General features: G+C 29.2%; 3 protein-coding genes across 7 annotated transcripts; 2 read left to right on the top strand and 1 right to left on the bottom strand.

Moving 5' to 3' along the window:
- Nucleotides 1–6,812: 6,812 nt before the first annotated feature.
- LOC124429394 lies at nt 6,813–9,189 on the bottom strand. 2 transcript variants are annotated; one of them, XM_046974603.1, is made up of 4 exons: nt 8,999–9,189; nt 8,745–8,926; nt 8,484–8,669; nt 6,813–8,380 (listed from the first exon to the last, which is right to left on the bottom strand). In XM_046974603.1, exons 1-4 carry the CDS (start codon nt 9,185–9,187, stop codon nt 8,089–8,091), a joined length of 849 nt encoding a protein of 282 aa, XP_046830559.1. In that variant the 5' UTR covers nt 9,188–9,189; the 3' UTR covers nt 6,813–8,088. The 2 variants fall into 2 exon arrangements, with proteins under 2 accessions (XP_046830559.1, XP_046830561.1); XM_046974605.1 differs by having other exon boundaries at nt 9,011–9,189.
- A 4,924-nt stretch (nt 9,190–14,113) lies between these two features.
- On the top strand, nt 14,114–16,518 carry LOC124429393 (synaptonemal complex protein 1-like). Its single transcript, XM_046974602.1, has 2 exons — nt 14,114–14,246; nt 14,426–16,518. Exon 2 carries the CDS (start codon nt 14,498–14,500, stop codon nt 16,310–16,312), a length of 1,815 nt encoding a protein of 604 aa, XP_046830558.1. The 5' UTR covers nt 14,114–14,246; nt 14,426–14,497; the 3' UTR covers nt 16,313–16,518.
- Nucleotides 16,519–17,108: 590 nt separating this feature from the next.
- On the top strand, nt 17,109–20,442 carry LOC124429289 (ubiquitin carboxyl-terminal hydrolase 1). Of its 4 annotated transcripts, none has more exons than XM_046974355.1 (7): nt 17,109–17,305; nt 17,941–18,120; nt 18,209–18,441; nt 18,524–18,753; nt 18,814–19,325; nt 19,401–19,593; nt 19,669–20,442. In XM_046974355.1, the coding sequence occupies exons 2-7, from the start codon at nt 17,952–17,954 to the stop codon at nt 20,234–20,236; spliced, it is 1,905 nt and encodes a 634-aa protein (XP_046830311.1). In that variant the 5' UTR covers nt 17,109–17,305; nt 17,941–17,951; the 3' UTR covers nt 20,237–20,442. The 4 variants fall into 4 exon arrangements, with proteins under 4 accessions (XP_046830311.1, XP_046830310.1, XP_046830312.1 ...); XM_046974354.1 differs by having other exon boundaries at nt 17,111–17,636; XM_046974356.1 differs by having other exon boundaries at nt 17,264–17,282.
- The last annotated feature ends 944 nt before the right edge of the window (nt 20,443–21,386 follow it).

Below are 21,386 nucleotides of genomic sequence, written 5' to 3'. Positions count from 1 at the left end.
CGTATCGTTATTATATACATACATACTTACGCGATAAAAAGAGAAAAAAAGAAAAAGAAAAAAAAAAGAAAAAAAAAAGAATATATAAAATGTATTTATATACATATATATATATACTCGAGGCCTTCGCCTAACGTTTTACTCGCGATCACGTTCATCGGTAATAGATCTTTCGTAATGGAGACATCGACGGCCCATTCGCCTTTAAAGATTTTTACGTGGGCGTCAGAGCGAGACCAAAAAAAAAAGAAGAAAAAAAAAAAAAGAAAAAAAAAAGAAAAACTCTCAAAAGTGACCTTCGGTAAGATTTTTAATGGTGTATTTTTTTCGGCCTTCACGGTGATAGAAAAGAAGAAAAAAAAAAAAAGAAAATAAAAAACAAAGGAAATGAGAAAAAGAGTATTATGAGGGTGGGTGGGAGGTTAGTAAAGAGTGAGGGAGGGTTGGAGGGAGGGTTGTTACACGTGAGAAAGAGGGATCATACGGGAATTTATTGAAAATGCAAATGTTTATTCCCAAACGTCGAAAAACGCCCTAAATTAATCGTTTGATATCAGTACCGTATTTCACGTAGTATAAAATACAAACCGCGATCGCGCGCTTTTTCTTGTAGGAAAAAAAGAAAACAAAGAAAAAAGAATAAAAACTAAAAAAAATAAAAAATAAAAAAGGGAAAGGAAAAAGAGAAAACGCAAAAGTGCTGATATCTGTCCAGAAAAAGAGAGAGAGAGAGAGAGAGCGCATCATCGGGCCGCGTAGAGGGCGATTGACGATGCGCGCGTTAAAATCTCTTTCGACGTATATGCGATACATAAATGTTGTACCAAAATTGTTTTTGATGTCGTCACTTTTCGACAAAACAGTTCTTTTCCAAAGACATAATTCTATCTCCTCCCTTTATCACCTCCTTTCTCTCTCTCTTCCCTCACCCCACCTGCCTGTGTGGATCTTCACTCAAAGGGTTAAATACGGAAGAAAAAGAAAAGAAAAGAAAAGAAAATCACGTTCTCTTTGATCTCGGCCTCTGTGCGAGCTCTGCGCTTGATTTTTCCACAAAACGAACGGGCCACCGATGTCTCATGGGAGCAGGCGAAAGGGAAATGATCGACGTCGGATCGCGAGTAAAGGGACTTTATTACGACTTTAGGCTTAATGTGTTCAATAAGGAGAAATAAAAAGGAGAAAAGGGAAAGAGGAGAAGGGCGTTGAGGAGAAACGAAAATGGTGAAATCAGTGGACGTGCAGTAGGGTGAATAACGGGAAAAGAAGGGAAAAAAGAACAGTTAAATGAAACGTAGGGTGGGAGAAATATATATATATATATATATATATATATATATATATATATATATATACGCACATATATAAATATATGTGTAAATGTGTGTATGTGTATATATATATATATATATATAAAATGTTTACAGAGAGGCACGTTCGTCGAGTAGCACGCCGAGTATATAGTTTAGAAAAAAGAAAAAAAAAAGAAAAAGAAAAAAAGAAGAAAAGAAAAAAGAACAGGAGAAATCGGTAAAATGAGAGGAACAAAGGTCAGTGTGAGAGTGCGAAAAAAGGCGGGAAAAAGAAAGAGAGAAAGGAAATGAGGGTAGGAGGGAGGGAGGGTTCGTAAGGGAAAGAGTGAATGAGAGTGAAAGTGAGAGTATATGAGAAAAAATGAGTGAATGGAGAGAATGAGAGAGAGAGAGAGAGAGAGAGAGAGAGAATCGAAGAGGACGTTAAAATTAAATATTGTATAAAAAAAAAGTAGTAAGTGCCTTCCAAACAAAAAAAAAAGAAGAAGAAAAGAAAAAAAGATATTTAAAGTGTCCCGTAGACCGTGACCACTTGTAAATGAAGAAAAGTCATTCGAAATTTCGCGTCACTGAATGAAAAATCGTTTGTGGGTTAAAGAAATGAGAGGAACAAACAAAAAAAAACAGCAACAAAGAGAGAGAAAAAAAACAAGAAAAATAGGAAGAAAGAAAGGAACGTTCGTAAGGATATTGCGTAAAAAAAGAAAGAAGAAAAAAATGAAAAAAAAAAAAAGAAAAAAAAACACGAAGAAACATATGACGCACTCCTCTCCTCTTTTGTCTTCGTTCGAACGACCATTTGATTGTTTAATAAAAAAGCAACAAAAATAAAAATAAACAAAAAAAATATCTAACAAATAAATGAAAAAAAAATAAATAAATAAGTAAATAAAAGGAATGCCGCCCGATATATATGTATGTATATATATATACATATATATCCGCTGCTCCCGCGCGCGTTCTTTTAAGGATCTTCGAATGAGAGATAAGAGAATGATGAAAAGGAGAGAGAGAGAGAGAGAGAGAGAGAGAGAGAGAGAGAGAGAGAGAGAGAGAGAGAAAGAAAGAGAGAGAGAGAGAGAGAGAGAAAGAAAAGGAAAGAGAGAGAGACGGAACGAACGACAGAATCAAATAAGAGACTGAGACACTTTACAAAATTGTTATTTCGTACTTACGCGAAGATTTAAAAATAAAAAAGGGGACTTTTCCCTGGCCCACGTAAATTTTAGGATTTTGCGCGATATAGCGATGAGGGGGGAGAAAGGAAGGAGGAGGGGAAAAAAATGAAGAAAAATTAAGCGAACTAAAGATAAATAAATAAATAAATAAATAAATAAATAAATAAATAAATACCCAAAAAAAAAATAAAAATAAAAAAATGAAACTTTATGAAACAATACGATGTAACGTAAGCGTACGCAATATGTTTATGAATGCGGTTTAGATGAGTGCGTAGATGAGTGGAACGAATGTCCGATACTACTACAAAAGCGAACAACAACAAAATATTTAAAAAAAATAATAATAATAATAAAAAATAAAAAAAAAAATAAAAATAAAAAATAAGTGAATAAAAGAAGAAACAAGGCCCGACAAAATTTCTGTTTTGGAATAATCCACACCGGTAATACCCTGAATGGCATGTTCTCGAAAGATTTTGTTTTTCCCTTTTTTCTGAAGAATCTGGGGCGTTGAGAGGAAGGAGTAGGCATATTTAAGAAATAATTAACAAAATAGGAAGAAAGAAAGAAAGAAAGAAAGAAAGAAAGAGAGAGAGAGAGAGAGAGAGAGAAAGAGAGAGAGAGAGAAATTATAATCAGAGAGATTGAGAGAGAACGGATATTTCGAAAAACTTTCGTTTCCACGTTTTTGATATATATCTGTGAAACAAGAAGAAGAAAAGATTACCTATATTGCATATTTAAGATATAAGTGAACAAAAAAAAAGCATCCAATACGCTATTGATATAGAACACAAAGTGAATATATATATATATATATGAGAAAAAATATATTATATATAAATATATATATATAAAAATTGATATATATTGACGCTGTAGGATTACTCGCTGGGTGCATATTTTGCTCCGAAAAAAAAAGAAGGGAAAAAAACAGAAAGAAAACAAAAACAAAAACAAAAATAAATAAGAAATTGGGGGAAGGGGAAGGGGAGAGATCGCGCGTTTCCCGGTTACGCTAGCTCCTTCTAGCGTGCGTCGTCTAGAGGACGGAAACAAAAGTAAAAGTTCTTCACGGTGGGGTGTGTTGCGTTTAGATAAGCGTAAATAAAGAAGATTTTAGAGTCAAGAGAGGAAACAAAAAGAAAAGAGAAAAAAAAAGGAAAAACATAAAAAATGATAAGAAGCAACCGTAGCTCGTAGTTATATTTATCGGGGCGATACTCACACGGGAACGGATGTGCGTGACGGTAAATGCTATTTGAAAGGAAAAGGAAGAAAGAAAAGAAAAAGTGAGAGAAAAGGAGAGAGAGAAAGAGAGAGAGAAAGCAAAAAAGAAAGAAAACAGAGCGCGAATCCATCCTGATTCGCATTGGGTATAGTCGTTTTAGAAAAGTATACGACCGTTTCATTCTAGTTATCCGAGAGCGACTACGAATATGCAGATATACTTACATGCGTATACATAAACACACACTCACACATGTACATACACATATACATAAACATACATAAACGCACACACATACCCATATCCATACAAAAGTATGTATTTACGTCCTATAAGAAAGAATCGTTTAAGAAGGGTTAAAAAGAGTCTCCCTCTTTTTTACCCTCTCGTTGATCCTTCTACTTTATTTTTTATTTTTCCTACTGCGATGTGATATTTTGTTTTTTATTTTTCTTCATTTTTCCTCTTTTATATATATAAAACTCTCTCCACTGTAATCGTAAATATCAGTCATTATTTGTGCGACGCCGATAAAAAAATTATCAAAAAGAGGAAAGAGAAAAAAAGAAGAAAAAAAAGGGGAAAATACGAAATAAAAGGAAACTGCGATCTTTTTGTGAAGATTTTTTTCTTCCTTTTTTCTTTTTTTTTTTTTTATTTTCTTCTCATATCTCTCGTGCCTGCTGTGCCGCGCCGCACATATATCTTCTGGTGTTTCTTTTTATGTTTTGTTGTAATCTTTTTCTTCTTTTTTTCCTTTTTTGATATTGTTTTTCTTTTTTTTTCTTTATATATATATATATATATATATATATGTATGTATGTATGTATGTATGTATGTATGTATGTATGTATGTATGTATGTATGTATGTATGTATGTATATACATACAGAAACACGCTTCCCTTCCTCCTCCAATCTCATCCACACACCGTCGATCATAAGTACGTGCAGTCTCACGGTGTGTGTGTGTTACATAGTAAGATTTTTCTAAATAAACGTCACGCACATTGGAGACCCATCCTGGTATTTACTTTTGTCATAGCTTCGAGCAGTAAAAAAGAATATACCGTGTAAAATGACCTTCACGCAGGTGCGGAATGTTAGCAGTTCAATTCGAAAATAGAGGGAAAGAGAGTGTAAGAGAGAGAGATAGAGATAGATAGATAGATAGATAGATAGAGAGAGAGAGAGAGAGAGAGAGAGAGAGAGAAGAAAATGCGGAATTATATATACATACATTGTAATAATATATACTTTCTTTCCAAATGCAACAGAAAAAGAAAAAGATAGAAAGAGAGAGAGAGAGAGAGAGGGGTGGAGAGAGAAAAAGATAGAAAAGATGGATAAAGATAGAACATTCATATGTTTTGATGTATTATAACGGAGACGAATAATATGCGAAACGATCAAGTAAACGAGAATAAAAGCTAGAGGAAGAATGAATGTAAAAGAATCGTATAGGAGTCGGGATACGAGGTGAAAGGTCACTGTATATTGTAAAAGTTTCTTTCCGAAAACCTGCGATCCCGAATACATACATACATATATACAATATGTACGAAATATCGCTGCGATTCCGCTTCTCTACGATAGTAGATTAAAAATATCAAGCAAATTAAATAGATGACATTCTTTATTTATCAAAGACAAAATAAATGGAAGAATAAGAGGAAGAAAAATATGAAGATGAGGATGAAGATGAAAATGAAGATGATGATGTTAATAATGACGATGATGACGATGATGAAGGTGAAAATGAAGATGAAGACGACGATGACACGACGACGATGACGACGATGATGATGATGATGATGATGATGATAATGAAAAAAAAATTGATGAAGAAGAAAAAAAAAACCTGCGAAACTATTAGTCGAGACATAGAAGGGCGCACATGTTTTTTCAAACGATAATTATTTAATCGCACACGACGTTGACGCGTGAAACGAACATAAACATAAATACATAAGTACATGGATACATACATTATATTACATATACTACACACGTACACACGTAGCGACCTCACACGTGTGAAATCGGTATACATGCGCACGGTAAAACGTGCGCGTCACACACGACGACATGATGTACATTTATACTGATGAGAAAGAAAAGAAAGAAAAGAAAGAAATAAAGAAAGAAAGAAAGAAAAAAAACAAACAAACAAACAAATAAATAAATAAATAAATAAATAACACAGATATGCAGAATGCAATGCCAGCGGTCATATACAGGATTGTGTTTATTGTAAATAGAGAGAATGCAGCACTGTACGTCAAAGTTTATCGTTATTATTATATTATATTATATTATATTATATATTATATTATATTATATTATTATGAGCATTATTATTATTATTATTATTATTATTATTATTATTATTATTATTATTATTATTATTATTATTATTATTGCTATTATATTATTATTATTATTATTATTATTATTATTATTATTATTATTATTATTATTATTATTATTATTATTATTATTATTATTATTATTATTATTATTATTATTATTATCACCAACGCGTGTAACATATTTATTTCAACAAGTTCTCTGGTCGTTGATATCTTTTATATAGTTTAATGTTCAATGCTCCTTCGTTCATTCGAATTCTTCGTTGGCACTTGAAATCAGTACGTTGATATGTAATGTCTGATATATAATAAACCGACGATCGACATGAGAGAAAGAGAGGCAGAAAGAAAAAGAGAAAGAGAGAGGGAGATAGAAAGAGAAATATATATATATGTATACATACACATATATATATATAGTATATATACACACATATATACAAGTATCTTCTTTTCTAGTCGGCTAAAATTATTCTTTTTCTTTTTTTTTTCTTTTTTCTATTATTCTTTTCGAAACACATATATCTTAAGTTGATCTTGAGCAAGAAGAACGAAGAACGGAATGCAACGCACGAAATACATGCGAAATTTTCTTACGATTATAGTCGCCTTTTCTCGTATGTATGTATGTATGTATGTATGTTGTGTAATGTATGTATGTTGTGTATTATTTCGAGTAAATCTCGAGATATTTTCGTTAATTAATTTAACACGTACATATGTATGTATGATATATATGATCGATCGTCTTCTTTTTATCTTCCTTCCTCTTGCTGCTTTTGATCAAACGAAGAAACAATTGCATTTACTATTTACTATCTTTATAATTTTGCGATATAAAATACAATACTATTGTATATGCAATACGTACGTATTACTTTCTTTTTTTTTTTCGATATATGTTTTATGTATGCGTGAAAGTGTAATGAATTTATTGGAGAATTTAAAGGAACAAATAGTGTTTGATTAGAAAGAAAAGCGTTAAACAGCCGACCGAATTGTCTGTCTTTGTCTCTTTCACTCTCTTTCTCTCTTCTTCTATCTCTCTCGTTCTCTCTCTCTCTCTCTCTCTCTCTCTTTTTACATTTTTCGACGAAACACGAGTATAACCTAAGAGATAAAGGGAACGTGTTAAACCGCGAGACGACGTTTTACTCTTTTTCCTTCTTCTTCTTCTTCTTCTTCTTTTCGTTTCTTCTTTCTTTCTTTTTTTATTTTTTGTTTTCGTAATATTTATCTTCTATCCCCCCCCCCTTCTTGCGTTTTATATAGTCACACAGCTGCAAAGGAAAAAGAACCGTCACTCATTGTAGGCCCTCTTTTATTTATTACAGATTAGCTAGTAAGATGACGTTCTACCGAAATATGATATACTTATAAATACACCCTATATATAGTGGAGTAAGCGTTACATTACCTACCTACCTAACCTATCCGTACTTAACGGAAGGACAGACAGATGAATCACGCAATCATACATTTAAGTTGCTACTTGGCACGTATACCTAAGTAATATACTAACATAAACAGTATGCAATAACAAATAAATATGAGAAACGAATTGCTTGCTATCGTGTCCCATCTTATAATCCTAATTAAACATCATCCTTCCTTTAACTAAATATAACCTAATGTATCAAAGTAAAAGGAATATCATAAGAAAAACATTAACTGTATAGCTAAATTCTTTTTTCCTTTTTTTTTTAATCATTGAATTCGTTTAAAATCATGAAGTATATTTTATATTTATTCAGTTATATTAATATTTCATATAATTTTTATTATCTTTCATTAAACATATACATTATTAATATATACATTTCATTTTGTTATAACTTTGAAGTCTCAAAGATGGCCAAGTAAGTATTTTAATAATTATGTATGTTATTTATTAGAAATATTATAATAAGTTTAATATTATAATTTTTAATACAATATGAATTATAGTCAATAATACAATGTATGAGTAATCTTATATCTTATAATTAAATCTAATTATTAGCTTCTTTCTTCTTTAAGCTGTAGAAATGTTTTGAGTAAATTTGATATTGCGGCCTATCTCTTAATGGTGTCAATAATTGCTTATTCCTTGCAGAATTTAATTCTGACTTTTGTGCGGATAATAATATCTTATTTTCCCGAGGTGTATATAAATCTCTATTTATGGATAATGGATCATCAAATTTCTTTTGCACACGTCGACTTGAGACAGGAGTAAAAATATCTTTATCTGTATGATTTAAATCATCTGTGTTATGAGTTCTTTCCGTCTCCTTAGATTCTCTGCAAAATAAAACCATTCCTTTTAACCATTGTATTGTAAAGCTCTTGCAAAGTTTTCTTTATAGAATTATAAAAATATCACAGATTTAATTTAGATACATACAAAGCAATATCAGTTATTTTCTTTAGAATTGCACTTCCCTCAGATAAATATGAATCTCCATTCATCGATGAGGTCTTATCAATAGACTTTTTCTTACAACGCCAACCCAAATCAGGAGTAAAAACAACTTCTTGTATATCATCTGAATCATTCAAATCACTTGTCGTAGAAGTTTCTTTGGATTTTCTAAAAAAATAAAAATAATCTTATAATTATATTTTACAATAAATATAATATAATTGATTCAAATGTAATACGTACATGGTTTCATTGACAATACTTTTATCATAATGATATCCATATTCTTCAAATACAGTTTCTAAGTTATCAATATCTTCTTTTATAGTATTATATACATCTTCAGCTTCCTTAAGAAAACTATTCATTTCATTTATTGCATCTTGATTGGATACATTATCTTGAATCATTTTATTTATATCATCCTGTTAAAGGTTTTTTTTAACGTAAATACAATGCTAAATTTATTTTATAAATAAAATTTTTTTTATACATACAATAATCTTTACCTGCGTGCATTGAATAGATTTTTTTAGCACTTCTATGTGTTCTTCGGTTTGTTCTGTCAGATCTGCATAACCACCCACAAAAACGCGAGGTAGATGCCATAGTTCTTCTAATTCTCTAATGCCTTGGTCGACTTTACGTCCTAATGAAATAAATTTATCGAAACTAATAGTAGACATGCCATCAAAACTCTGTCTCTGAGAGCTCGATATTTTTTTTTTTTTAAGTTTGAATAAAGTTTTAATAAATATACTTCACGAACCTTCTTAGCAACGGTCGTTTAAAAATCCTTTCAATTTGAAATTGTACAAACCGCGATATACCGCGTAATATAGAGGGAATACTTGTTTATGAATGTGTCCGTTGCGCCATCTTGCATACAAATTAACGCGATTCCTTATAAACTACATAATATTGACGCACATATTAGATTTATTATTTTATTAACACCAATGAGAGGATTTAATTGACTTTATAAATTGCTTTATTTTATTTCAAAAAAAAATATAATATTTATAGAAAATGCAGATAAAACATATTGCATTAACCTATACGAAATCGACCAATAGAAATTCATATACGATATTAGTAGGATTTTTAATTTGATACGAAAAAATTGCGCTGGCATGGAATTCTTTTTCTAGATCGCATTGTTAGTAACAGTACTTATACAAAATATGAATTTATCCATTAAAAGTAATATATCGTATTACTATATAGTTCGAATATATATAAATGTTAAACAAATTAAATATAAATATCATCATTGAATTCATTGTAATTGATACAATGTAATTGATAAAAATGTCATTTCTCAACAAATAAAAATTATAATTAAAAAATTTTAGACTATATACTTTAGGCATGCACCATGACTTTCTTTTCATATATACATACGTCGTTATATTGTAATTTTATAAGATAATTATTTTATTTAGTTGTTCGCACGTTATAATTCTTATATTAACTGACATATTGAAATTATCAATTATTTGATATAACTACAATTGCTTAGTTTAATATTCTATATAATGGATAATTATTGCCCTCAGCAATAGATAGCTTTCACATCAAGCCTGAAAGTCCTTTCAGATAGCTATTTTGACAAGAATCATGAAATTGACAAATATAGAGAATGTATGGAATCACCATAAATTGAAATGACATTACAAGACAAAAAAAAAAGTAGTGAAGAAATTTCTGAAAAAGCAAAGAAATCTATATGATCAAAAAATAAAAATTAAAGTATCAGATATCTGATGTTAATGAAGAAGTAGAAATTGAATTAAGTATTATAAAAAATACATTGATAAAACTAATATATACTTCTTCCTATTCATTACATGATAGTAATAAATGGAAACTTTTTAAAATAATGTCATATAACGATGTCATGTAAGAAATTATAGAAACCTTACAGAATTGTGTATTAATACCATCAAATGTTTTTAAAACGACAATGTAAATTACAAATATTGGGTTGGCAACTAAGTGATTGCGGATTTTGTCGATAGATGGACTTTACACTTTCTTTTGTTTTGTTAACTTGGTTATTGCATCTAACCTATATTTTTTTCTTATTATTTGGACTTCTACCTTTAATTTAATAAAAAAATTATATCTATTAGTGCTTTAGTTTTGTTTTTATCCAAATTTAAAAATGGAAGAACAAGACGTGCACTTCAGACATATTTTATTGTATTACTTCCGAAAAGGCATGAACGCAGCGCAAGCACAAAAGAAGTTATGTGCCGTATATGGAAATGAAGCCTTGAAAGAAAGGCAGTGTCAAAATTGGTTTGCCAAATTTCGTTCTGGTGATTTTTCACTGAAAAATGCTCAACGATCTGGCCGTCCAGTTGAAGTCGATGAGATCCATATCAAGGCCATTATCGATTCAGATCGTCATATTACAACACGTGATATTGCGGAGAAGCTCAATGTATCGCATACATGCATTGAAAAAAAATTAAAAATGCTTGGTTATGTTAAGAAATTCAATTTATGGATCCCTCACCAGCTTAAGGAAATTCATTTGACGCAACGCATTAGCATCTGCGATTCGCTTCTGAAACGTAACGAAACTGATCCATTTCTGAAAAGCCTAATTACTGGCGACGAAAAGTGGATAGTTTATAACAATGTCAAACGCAAGAGATCATGGAGCGAAAAAGATAAACCTGCTCAAAGCATTTCCAAAGCCAATATCTTTCAGAAAAAGGTGATGCTGTCTGTTTGGTGGGATTTTAAAGGAATTGTTTTTTTTGAGATTTTACCGGATAACACAATAATTAATTCGGAAGTCTACTGTCATCAGCTGGACAAACTGAATGATGCACTTCAACAGAAAAGGCCAGAATTAATCAACAGAAAAGGTGTAGTGTTCCTCCAAAATAATGCGAGACTTCATACAAGTTTGATCATTCGCCAAAAGCTTTTACAGCTTGAATGGGATACAATGCCACACCCACCATATTCTCCAGATCTGGCACCTTCTGATTATTATTTGTTTCAGTCACTGCAAAATTTTTTAGACGATAAAACCTTCACTTCAAATGAGGAGGTCAAAAACCACCTCGATCAGTTTTTTGCCAGCAAAGATCAAAAATTTTATGAGCGTGGAATCATGCTACTACCAGAAAGATGGAAAAAGGTATTGGACCAGAATGGCCAATATATAATTTAATAAAATATTTGTTCATTATACGAAAATTATATATATATATTGGGTTGGCAACTAAGTGATTGCGGATTTTGTCGTTTCCTTCTTATTTGAAATCCGCAATCACTTAGTTGCCAATCCAATAAAATATACAAATGCTTAGGAATTCAAAATAATAATCAAGTCAACTATTCATCTAATAAACAAACTAATAAATTACGGAACGTTTATCCCATGAAGAAATAAAAAGTTTATCATCTACTATTATTAAATGACATTGATACAATATCATAAAATAGTTTGCTTAATCCTAATATAACGCCAATAAATTTTTAAAAAAATTATGAGTATGATTAAAAGTTAGATTATAATAATAATTCTGCTTATCATACATCTAACAATTCCATGTTATTAATTCCATTAAAGTATCATGAAAAATAAATATATGCAACAAGCAAAATCTATGTAATTGTCATTAGAAAACGATAATAGTAGAAAACAACATTAAGTTCTTCTTAATATAGAAAACAGAGTCTTATATTTCGTAGATATTCTAAGTTATACAGGTGCTGTTCTCAAGTATCAAAATAAAACTCCAGTAAGGTTTCATACTCAAAGTCAAAGCAAAAAAACAAATACAAAGAATCAAGTCAATTAGAAGAAAGAAAAACAATTAAAAATATCCTTCAAACTCCATATTCTAAATAGTTTCTAATGAAGATGTATCAAAAGATCTAAAGAAATTATGATAATATAATCAAAAAGAGATTTTGTCCAAACATTTATACTTAAAAAATATCAAAATACTTAGGATTTCAAGATAATAATCAAATCAACTGTTCTAACTAGTAAACAAACAGAACAAATTGTAGAAGATTTATCTGATGAAGTCATAAAAAGTTTATCAAGTAAATTTAGTATTACCTCAGTATATCTCTTCATGGTGTTAATAATTGCTTATAGGTTATGGAATCTTTTTTGATTTTTGTATGAATAATAATCATTGTATTTTCCTGAGGCATATACAAATCTCTATTTATGTATAATAGATTATTAAATTTCTTTTGCACGTGTCAACTTCGGACTTGAGAAAAAATATTTTTTTTTTTATATAACTTAAACTGAATTAATCAGAATTATGGATTCTTTCAGTCTCCTTAGATTGTCTATAAAATAAGAATATTCTTGTAAGCATTGTATCGTAAAACTTTTGTCAAGTTTTTTGATAAAATTATAAAGATATTGTCACTGATTCAACTCGGATACATACAAAGTGATATCAGCAGTCTTATTTAAGATTGTCCTTTTCTCAGATAAATATGAATTTATCGATGATATCTGATCAAGATTTCTTTTTTTTTACAATTCCAATCCAAATTAGAAATAAAAAAGAATTTCTTGTACATCATCTGAACCATTAGAATCATTTGTTGTAGAAGTTCTTTGAATTCTCTAAAAAATAAAAATAATCTTATGAATATTATCTTTCCCATCAAAAGTAATATAATTGATTTAACTTACAAATTAAGAACAAACGAGAAGTGATATCTATATTTTTCAAATATAGTTTCTAAATTATCAACATCTTTTAAAGTATTATGTATAATCTTGAGTCTCCTGAAAGACTATCCGTCTCATCTGTTGCATCTAAATTGGATACTTTATTATCTCTTATCACTTTCTTTGTATCATATTATCAATGTTTTTTTCTAACATAAATTCAATACTAAATTTATTTTATAAGTAAAATATCTTTTATAATAAACAACAATCTTTACCTGTCCGCCTTGAATAGGTTTTGTTAATTAGGTTATTATGTATTTTTCCGTCTTTCTGCGAAATTTACATGGCCATCCACAAAAACGAGTAGCAAATGCCATAATTCTTCTAATTCCTGTATCTTCGTCGAGTTTACGTCTTAAAGAAATAAATTTATCGAAACGAACAATAGAAATGCCATAAAAAATTCTATCCGAGAACTCGATATCTCTTTTTAGTTTTAATGTTCAAACAAGATATTCCACGAACTTTCTTAGAAACGGTAGTTTGAAAATCCTTTCAATTTAACATCGTATAAACCACGATAAAATGTAATATAGAGGGAATTCTTATTTAAAAATGCTTTCGTTGCGCCATCTAACGTACATAATTTTACTGATGATACCTCGCAAATATAAAAAAATTAGATTTATGTATTTGTTAATATCACCACATGATTTAATTGATTTTACGAATTTTGTTATTTTATTTTCAAAAAATTAAATATTCGCAACAATGTAGATAAGTATATTCCGTTAAACCTATATGAAATAAATAAATAGAAAATCATACATAATAGTAATAGGAATTTTAACATAGTACTGAGAAAATGGTACCGTTAGGGAGATTTTTTTTTACGGTTGTATTATTAGCAACAGTGTTGGTACAAAATATAAATTTATCCGTTAAAGTGACATATCGTTTAAGTTCGAATATATAAGTGTTGAATAGATGAAATAAAAATATTATCGTGAATTTTGTATTAACATTTTTTTAATAAATATTATCTCATTATATAAATATAAAGATCACAATTGGTAGGTACAGTGGAATTGATAAAAATGTTATTTCTTAAAAAAAAGAAATTTTAACTTAATGATTTTAGACTATATATTTTTTTCTTTAACATATTCCTTGTCATTTATTTTTTTTTTATAAATTATTATATAATAATTTAATAAGATAATTATTTTACTTAATTATTTGTATTTTATAGATATATTAAATGACAGATTGAAACTAGCAATTATTTGATATAACTGCTATTGTTGTTTAAACAATCATTATAATGGATAATTATTGTTCTCCGCAATGGGTAGATTTTACATCTAATCTAGAAGTGCCTTCAGATAATTATTTTGACGAAGATCATGAAATTGATAAATATAGAGAATGCTTGGTAGCATCACAAACTGAAGTAATATTAACAGAAACAGAAAAGAATGAAAAAATTTCTAAGGAAACAAAAGAATCTATAAAATTGGAAAAGAAAACTTTCATAGAGTCCTCATCTGATATTAATGAAGAAGTAGAAACTGAATTAAATATTATAAAGAATACACCAATAAAACTAATGTATACTTCTTCCACTTCATCATATGGTAGTAGTAAATGTAAACTTCTTAAGAAAGTATCATATAACGATATCATTCAAGAAGCTATGGAAAACTTACAAAATTGTGTATTAACACCATCAAACGTTTTTAAAAAACCAATGTTAATTACAAACGAAGCATCAAAATTAGAATTTCAAGATAATAATCAAGTTAACTGTTCATCCAGTAAAGAAATAGAACAAGTTACAAAAGATTTATCTGATGAAGAAATAAAAAGTTTATCAGCTTCTATTACTAAACATGATATTGATACAACACCACAAAATAATTTGCTTAATCCTAATAAATCATCAATAAATTTGTTAAAATACAATGAGTTTGATCAAAAGTTAGATTGTGATAATAATACTGCTTGTCATACATCTGAAAATTCTACTAAATTGTCATTGAAAGTAAATATGTGCAACAAGCAAAATTCATGTAAGTCAATAGAAAAAAGCAATGGTAGGAAACAATCCAGAACATTAAGTTATCAGTGTAGAAGACAGAGTCTTACATTTCGTAGACATTCCAATCGATATATCAGCTCAGCAGCAGCTGTTCTTCAGTATCAAAATAAAACTCCAGAAAGATTTCATAGTCAAAGTAGAAAAAAACAGAAAGAATCGAAGGTTAATGAGACGAAAGAGAACCATTTAAAATTAAAATCTACAAAACAGAATTTGTCAAATTCTTTATTCCAAACAACTTCAAATAAGAACGTTACATTGACAGATGTAAAAAAATCAAAAATAATAAAGTCAAACGGATCTTGTTCAAATGCTTCTACCAAAAGAACATCTCGTAATAAAAATGTTTTTTCCGCAATTGTAGACAATAATGGTTCTGGATTAGTCATTAAAAAAGAAAAAATTTTATTCTATGATATTCCTATAGATTCCAAACAAAAGAAAACTACACGTCCTATACCTTTTAGTTTCGAAAATCGTGATAAACTAAAGCAAGAGTCTAAATTAAAACAGTCGCAGCTTAATAAAAATGATAATAAAAATATTGAAAATCTCCCGAATAAAAAGAATTTAAGTATGATAAAAGGAGGATCCTCTTTATCTATATTTTCAACAAATAGTCAGAAAAATACAAGTATAAATATACGTGAAAAAAAACTATTAAAGGTAGAACAAGAAAATAAACAATGTGATGTCAATGCTTCTACAACAAATGAAATCAATATAGATCAAAAAGGAAACATCAAACCAAAAGTTATGAAAATCGGAATGAATTCTTATGAGAGAGCGAAACAAAGACATGAATTTGATGAAAAGATTAAACAAAAGATTATTATGCAAGAGAAAGAACGTCAAAAAGAAGAAGAGAAAAAATTGGCTAAAGAAAAATTACAAATAGCTGTGCTTCGCAAGCAGACAGAGATGAAAGCAAGACCTATGCCAGTATTTAAACCACCCCGTCATATTAAATCTTTGAAACCATTAACTGAACCGCATAGTCCAGCTTGGGCGCATAAAAATAAAAAATCAACTTCATAATATTTTTTCTAGAGAGAGTATAAATATATTATATTGTATAAGTATATTGCATATATTCCATTTTATTTAAAATATTTTTTTATGTAAATATGTAAAAGAATATATGTATATGTAAGATAAGTAACATATTAAAGTATTAATACAAGAACATTATAAAGGCATTAATATTAGTTAAGAAGTAACATCTTTTTTTAATATTTTTTTTTTGACATACTTATTGCATTAGACACAATAATTATAATTTAATAATTTTAAATTTATGACTTTATTAAATATTCCTATATATCAAATATATTAATACATTTTCAAATTAAAAAAGTTTATATTTTTTGCACTTAAAACTTGATTATCAGATAATTACGTAATAATGCGTAAATTATTGAAATATAAAATATATGAAATATTGAATGCAATATTGAATAAACATTATTTTGTTCAATTTTCTTTAAACTTTTTATTATTTAAAACCTGCAAATAAGAATTTTTGAGTTAAGTTTGTAATAATTAATTATGGAAATTTTTTTTTAATGAATTTAAAAATCACGCGCTAAATAACAAACAGATTCATATTTTATCATATATATTCTCTCGTTTTATTTCGAAATTCCTATGTACTCGAATTATGATCACCTATTGGCCAACAGTTCGTACCATTGGAAAGTTAAATTTCTTTGAAAATGTAACGAAAATTAGATCACCGTTATATGACTTTCTATAAGAATATTATTAATACTTTATCTTTACGATTTATTTTTTATTAAAAATATATAAAATTTTTATTTGAATAATAAATGAAGCAAAATAATACATTTTTGTCAATCGAAAATACTAACTGTTAACTGATAGGTCAAGGAAAATGGAAGGTTACGCTCATAAGATATATACGTTTGTCTTTATCTGTTACACGTTAGTCCTCTTTGGTCCTCTTATTACTACGAATCAGCTGCGGGTGGGAGTGCGTGGTTCTGAAGTAAGAAGTCGTCATACCTCATAGTACGTCCATTTTTAGATGCAAACGTTTATAACTACCATTTAAAGTGAATATGCTAACGAAATAGTGTTAATTGCTTTAAAAGGACGATCGGACAGTATTTAATATGATACTATTCGTAATATTACATATGATTAATAAGTGTACGATATAGTGAATGATACGGGTAATGGTTATTGTAAAATTAAAAAAAATGCTCTTCAAGAGACATCGGTAGCAATGTAGCTCGTATCATTAAAGAGAAATCACTTGTGATTTTATTGTACAGATTATTTCGATTAATTAAGATTAATAATATACTCATTGTTCCATGACTTCCCTACTCAATAATACGTGAGTAAACGAATTTCATAATAATAATTTGTAATTCTTCACGCGAATTAGACATGAATGCGTTTTAGTGCGAATAAATGGTAGAAATGATTATATTGGAATATTAGACATTTTTCTACCATGTATGTATATATATATATATATATATAAATATATAAATATATATATATATATATATATATATATATGTATGTATGTATATATATAATATTAATTAGTAACGTAATAAGTCTCATGAAGAAAACATATATTTTATGGATATTAAAGTAATAACTTTTTTTTAACAATCCTTATATGATTTTAGGTTAGCAAAAAATGACAGTATTAGAATCAGAAGAAGATACAGATAAACGGTCGGTGCCACCTACAAAAAAATTTTGCTTATCTATTTCAAACTGCGAACATACATTTCCTAATACCATTCCACAGCCCCCTCATACTTCTTTTAGAGGGGGCCTCTTCGACAGACCAGATCTCTTATACAGTACGTATATATTTAATTATATCGTATTCTATTATATTTATTCTGTTTTTTATTATGATATTCAAAATATTATTTGTATTACGTACAGCCAGAATGATGAATGGTTATCGCAATCAATTGAGTAATCATCAGGATGGAAGTTACGATATTTCAGCATTAGGAACAGAAGGATTAAAAATAGCGACTCTATGTAATCTAGGAAATACATGCTTTTTGAACAGTGTTATATATACTTTAAGATTTGCACCATCCTTCTTACACAATTTACATCATCTTGCTACTGATCTATCAAATTTAAATGATAAGCAATTACAAACTAAAGTAAATTTTCTTGTTTTCATATAGATATTGATGCATATTAAATTGATGGTAGCATTGGATAGTAATCATTTTATTATGACAGATCAAATCTTCATCCTTGGGTAGAACCGGTGTATCATTAACAGCAAGTGGTAGTCGTAGTTGGAGTAGTAAAGATTTATTGGCCTTAGCTGGTCCAACCGGAGAACTTAACAAACCTCGAATACAAATAGCAACAGAAAAATTACATAGTTTATTTATGGCACTACGTGCATCAGAAGCAAGGGAGAACTGTGAACCATACCAACCAGATGCATTTTTACAAGCACTTAGGTATGTTTTGATGTAAATATGATATTATCAAATATAAAGATATAACTTAATTTTTTACAGAGAAGTAAATCCTATATTCGAAGGGAACCAACAGCAGGATGCTCATGAACTTTTAGTTTGCTTACTCGATAATATTAGAGAAACCTTTCAACTTTTAGTTAGACATAGAGAAAGTCAATTTGGACAGAATAATGTAAGTTTCTCTGAACTTTCCGCGGAGCAACAAACGGACGTACAATCGGAAGATAGTAATTCAAGTAAACGCAGTATTAGAAAGTCACGAAAGAAAAAAAAAATTACATCTCGAGGAAGTTCAATTTGTTTAATTCCATCGAATACAAATGGCGTTTCTTCATCTAGGCCATATGAAAATGGCCATGCAGAATTTCTTGAAAGTAACGGGGACATAGGAAATCATAGACCAGAAAGTAAAAAATGTTTTATCTCTGAAGACTTTGAGGGTATCAGTTTGTTAAGAACAACGTGTCTAGAATGCGAACATGTTACCGAACGAAAGGAAACATTCTGTGACATATGTGTCCCCATTGATGTTAATAGATCAAACGAAAAAGGTTTCCTTATCGAATATTTTTTAATCATGTTTATAATTCTCAATAGTAGTTCTGAATAATAACTTTTTCTTTTAGACGACGATGGACGATCTGTAGATAGCAGCGAGGTATATAGGCGTGCAGTAGTAACCAGTGAATTTCTGGTTGGTAGGGATAAGTATTGGTGTGCACGTTGTCTAAGATATAATGAAGCACGACGAGCAGTTTGTTTCCCTTGCTTGCCTCGACTTCTGATCTTACAATTGAAAAGATTTTCTACCAAAGCTGGGTATGTTTATACATCATACTTAGATAGAACATACATTTATATGATTATAAATAAATAATTTGGATAAAATTATAGATCAATGGAAAAAATCAATAATCATATGCCTACTCCGCTAACATTACAATGCTTCTGTGAAGAGTGTTATAACAAACACGTCCATGGAAACGTTTCTGCGAAGGATCAAACACACGAGTATAAACTTTATTCTGTCATCATGCATCAGGGTGCAACCATGACAGCTGGTCATTATGTTGCTTACACACGATTACCCGATGAATCTGCATTAGCGGAATACTTTAATTGTGACAGGGATAGTAAACGTCAAACCACTGGTCAGAGTAGTAGTAGCACAAATACAAATTCCTCTTCCTCCGACAAAACGTCGAGTATTTTTAAATACTTCAAGAAACCAAGTGTTAGTGAGAATAAGGAACAATTAGTAAAAGTCGGCTGTCGCAGTATGGACTGCTGCGGCTTTAGAAATTCTAAGTATACTAAATTATCCGAACAAGGGGTTTGGCTGGAGTGCGACGATGAAGCGGTACATGTAATTCCATTAAGACAATTGGAAGATAAATTGGCACCAAATCCACGAAATTCTGCCACCCCTTATCTTTTGTTCTATGTGAGATCCCCGAGGTAAGCCTTATTCTTAAAACAATGTCGGATGTCTATATTTAAAGTCTCGAAGATAATCGTGCAAAAGGCCTCACTTTTCCTCGCCAATAAATCGCGCTATGATGTTAACACACATTCCAGATATATATATATATATATTTATCTTATACGATTGTATCGGGCTTAGATGAATGTGTATAATTTTCGTAGAAAATAAATTATATACTATAATTGTCTTGTACATCGATCTTTCGAAAAAAATTATGTTAACCCATTTGCATCATAGCTCTTAATACGTATGTTATTTATCTGAAATGTTCAATTGATAATCGGGCCCATATCGTGCAACGATAATTCTTATGTTTTTATTTATTATTGATTTTACTTAGAAATTACGTGTAATGATAAAAAAAAAAGATAATATTCGTAGATTTTTTTTAATTAATATGGCAATTTTTAAAATGACCTATACATAACGGTACATCGCATTTAAAAACAGTTTCTCTTTTAAGGGACTTAGATAAACATATCTTGCATCGCTTTGATGCTTTCATTCTCTTTGCTTCCGTTTAGAAAACATTATTTTTGTGGGGAAAAGTGCCAGTCAATTGTTATGAAATTATTTATAGATACTGTCTCCATTATATTTTTATATTTTAAATTTTCTAAAAAATCATTTAAATGCTTGACAATAATTTTTACTTGTAAATGTGGAAAACTCGATCTTTTTTGTTTTTCTTGAAGAGGATATAACTATTTAACAGTATCATATCTACAAAATAAAAAAATATTTTTTTATACGCTTTCTTATATCTGCAAATTGTGTGAAATTTACTTAACATTTGGCCTATATCAATTTCATTAATATTTTTATTATAATTGTATTATTATTGTTGGTTTCAAAAGTTTAACATTTGTTTGGATATTATACATTTCTACTACTATTTCTACTAGCAGAATCAGTCTTATCTTTTTGAAGTTATGTATATATCTTGTTTGAGAATCACATAATTTATAAAATTTGATACCAAATTTCATTCGTTAGATTCGAATAAATTATGTGTAATGCAAATGGCACATTTCTACATTGCACATTAATGATTCATTGATGGAAATATTTTTATGCGGTTTATACATAAGTACAAAATTTTTAATGAATTTATATCGGAAATTTT

The sequence above is a fragment of the Vespa crabro genome, chromosome 15, assembly GCF_910589235.1.
Source record: "Vespa crabro chromosome 15, iyVesCrab1.2, whole genome shotgun sequence".
Lineage (NCBI taxonomy): Eukaryota > Metazoa > Arthropoda > Insecta > Hymenoptera > Vespidae > Vespa > Vespa crabro.
The sequence above is the reverse complement of the archived record's forward strand: the minus strand, read 5'-3'. Positions and strand labels throughout refer to the sequence as shown.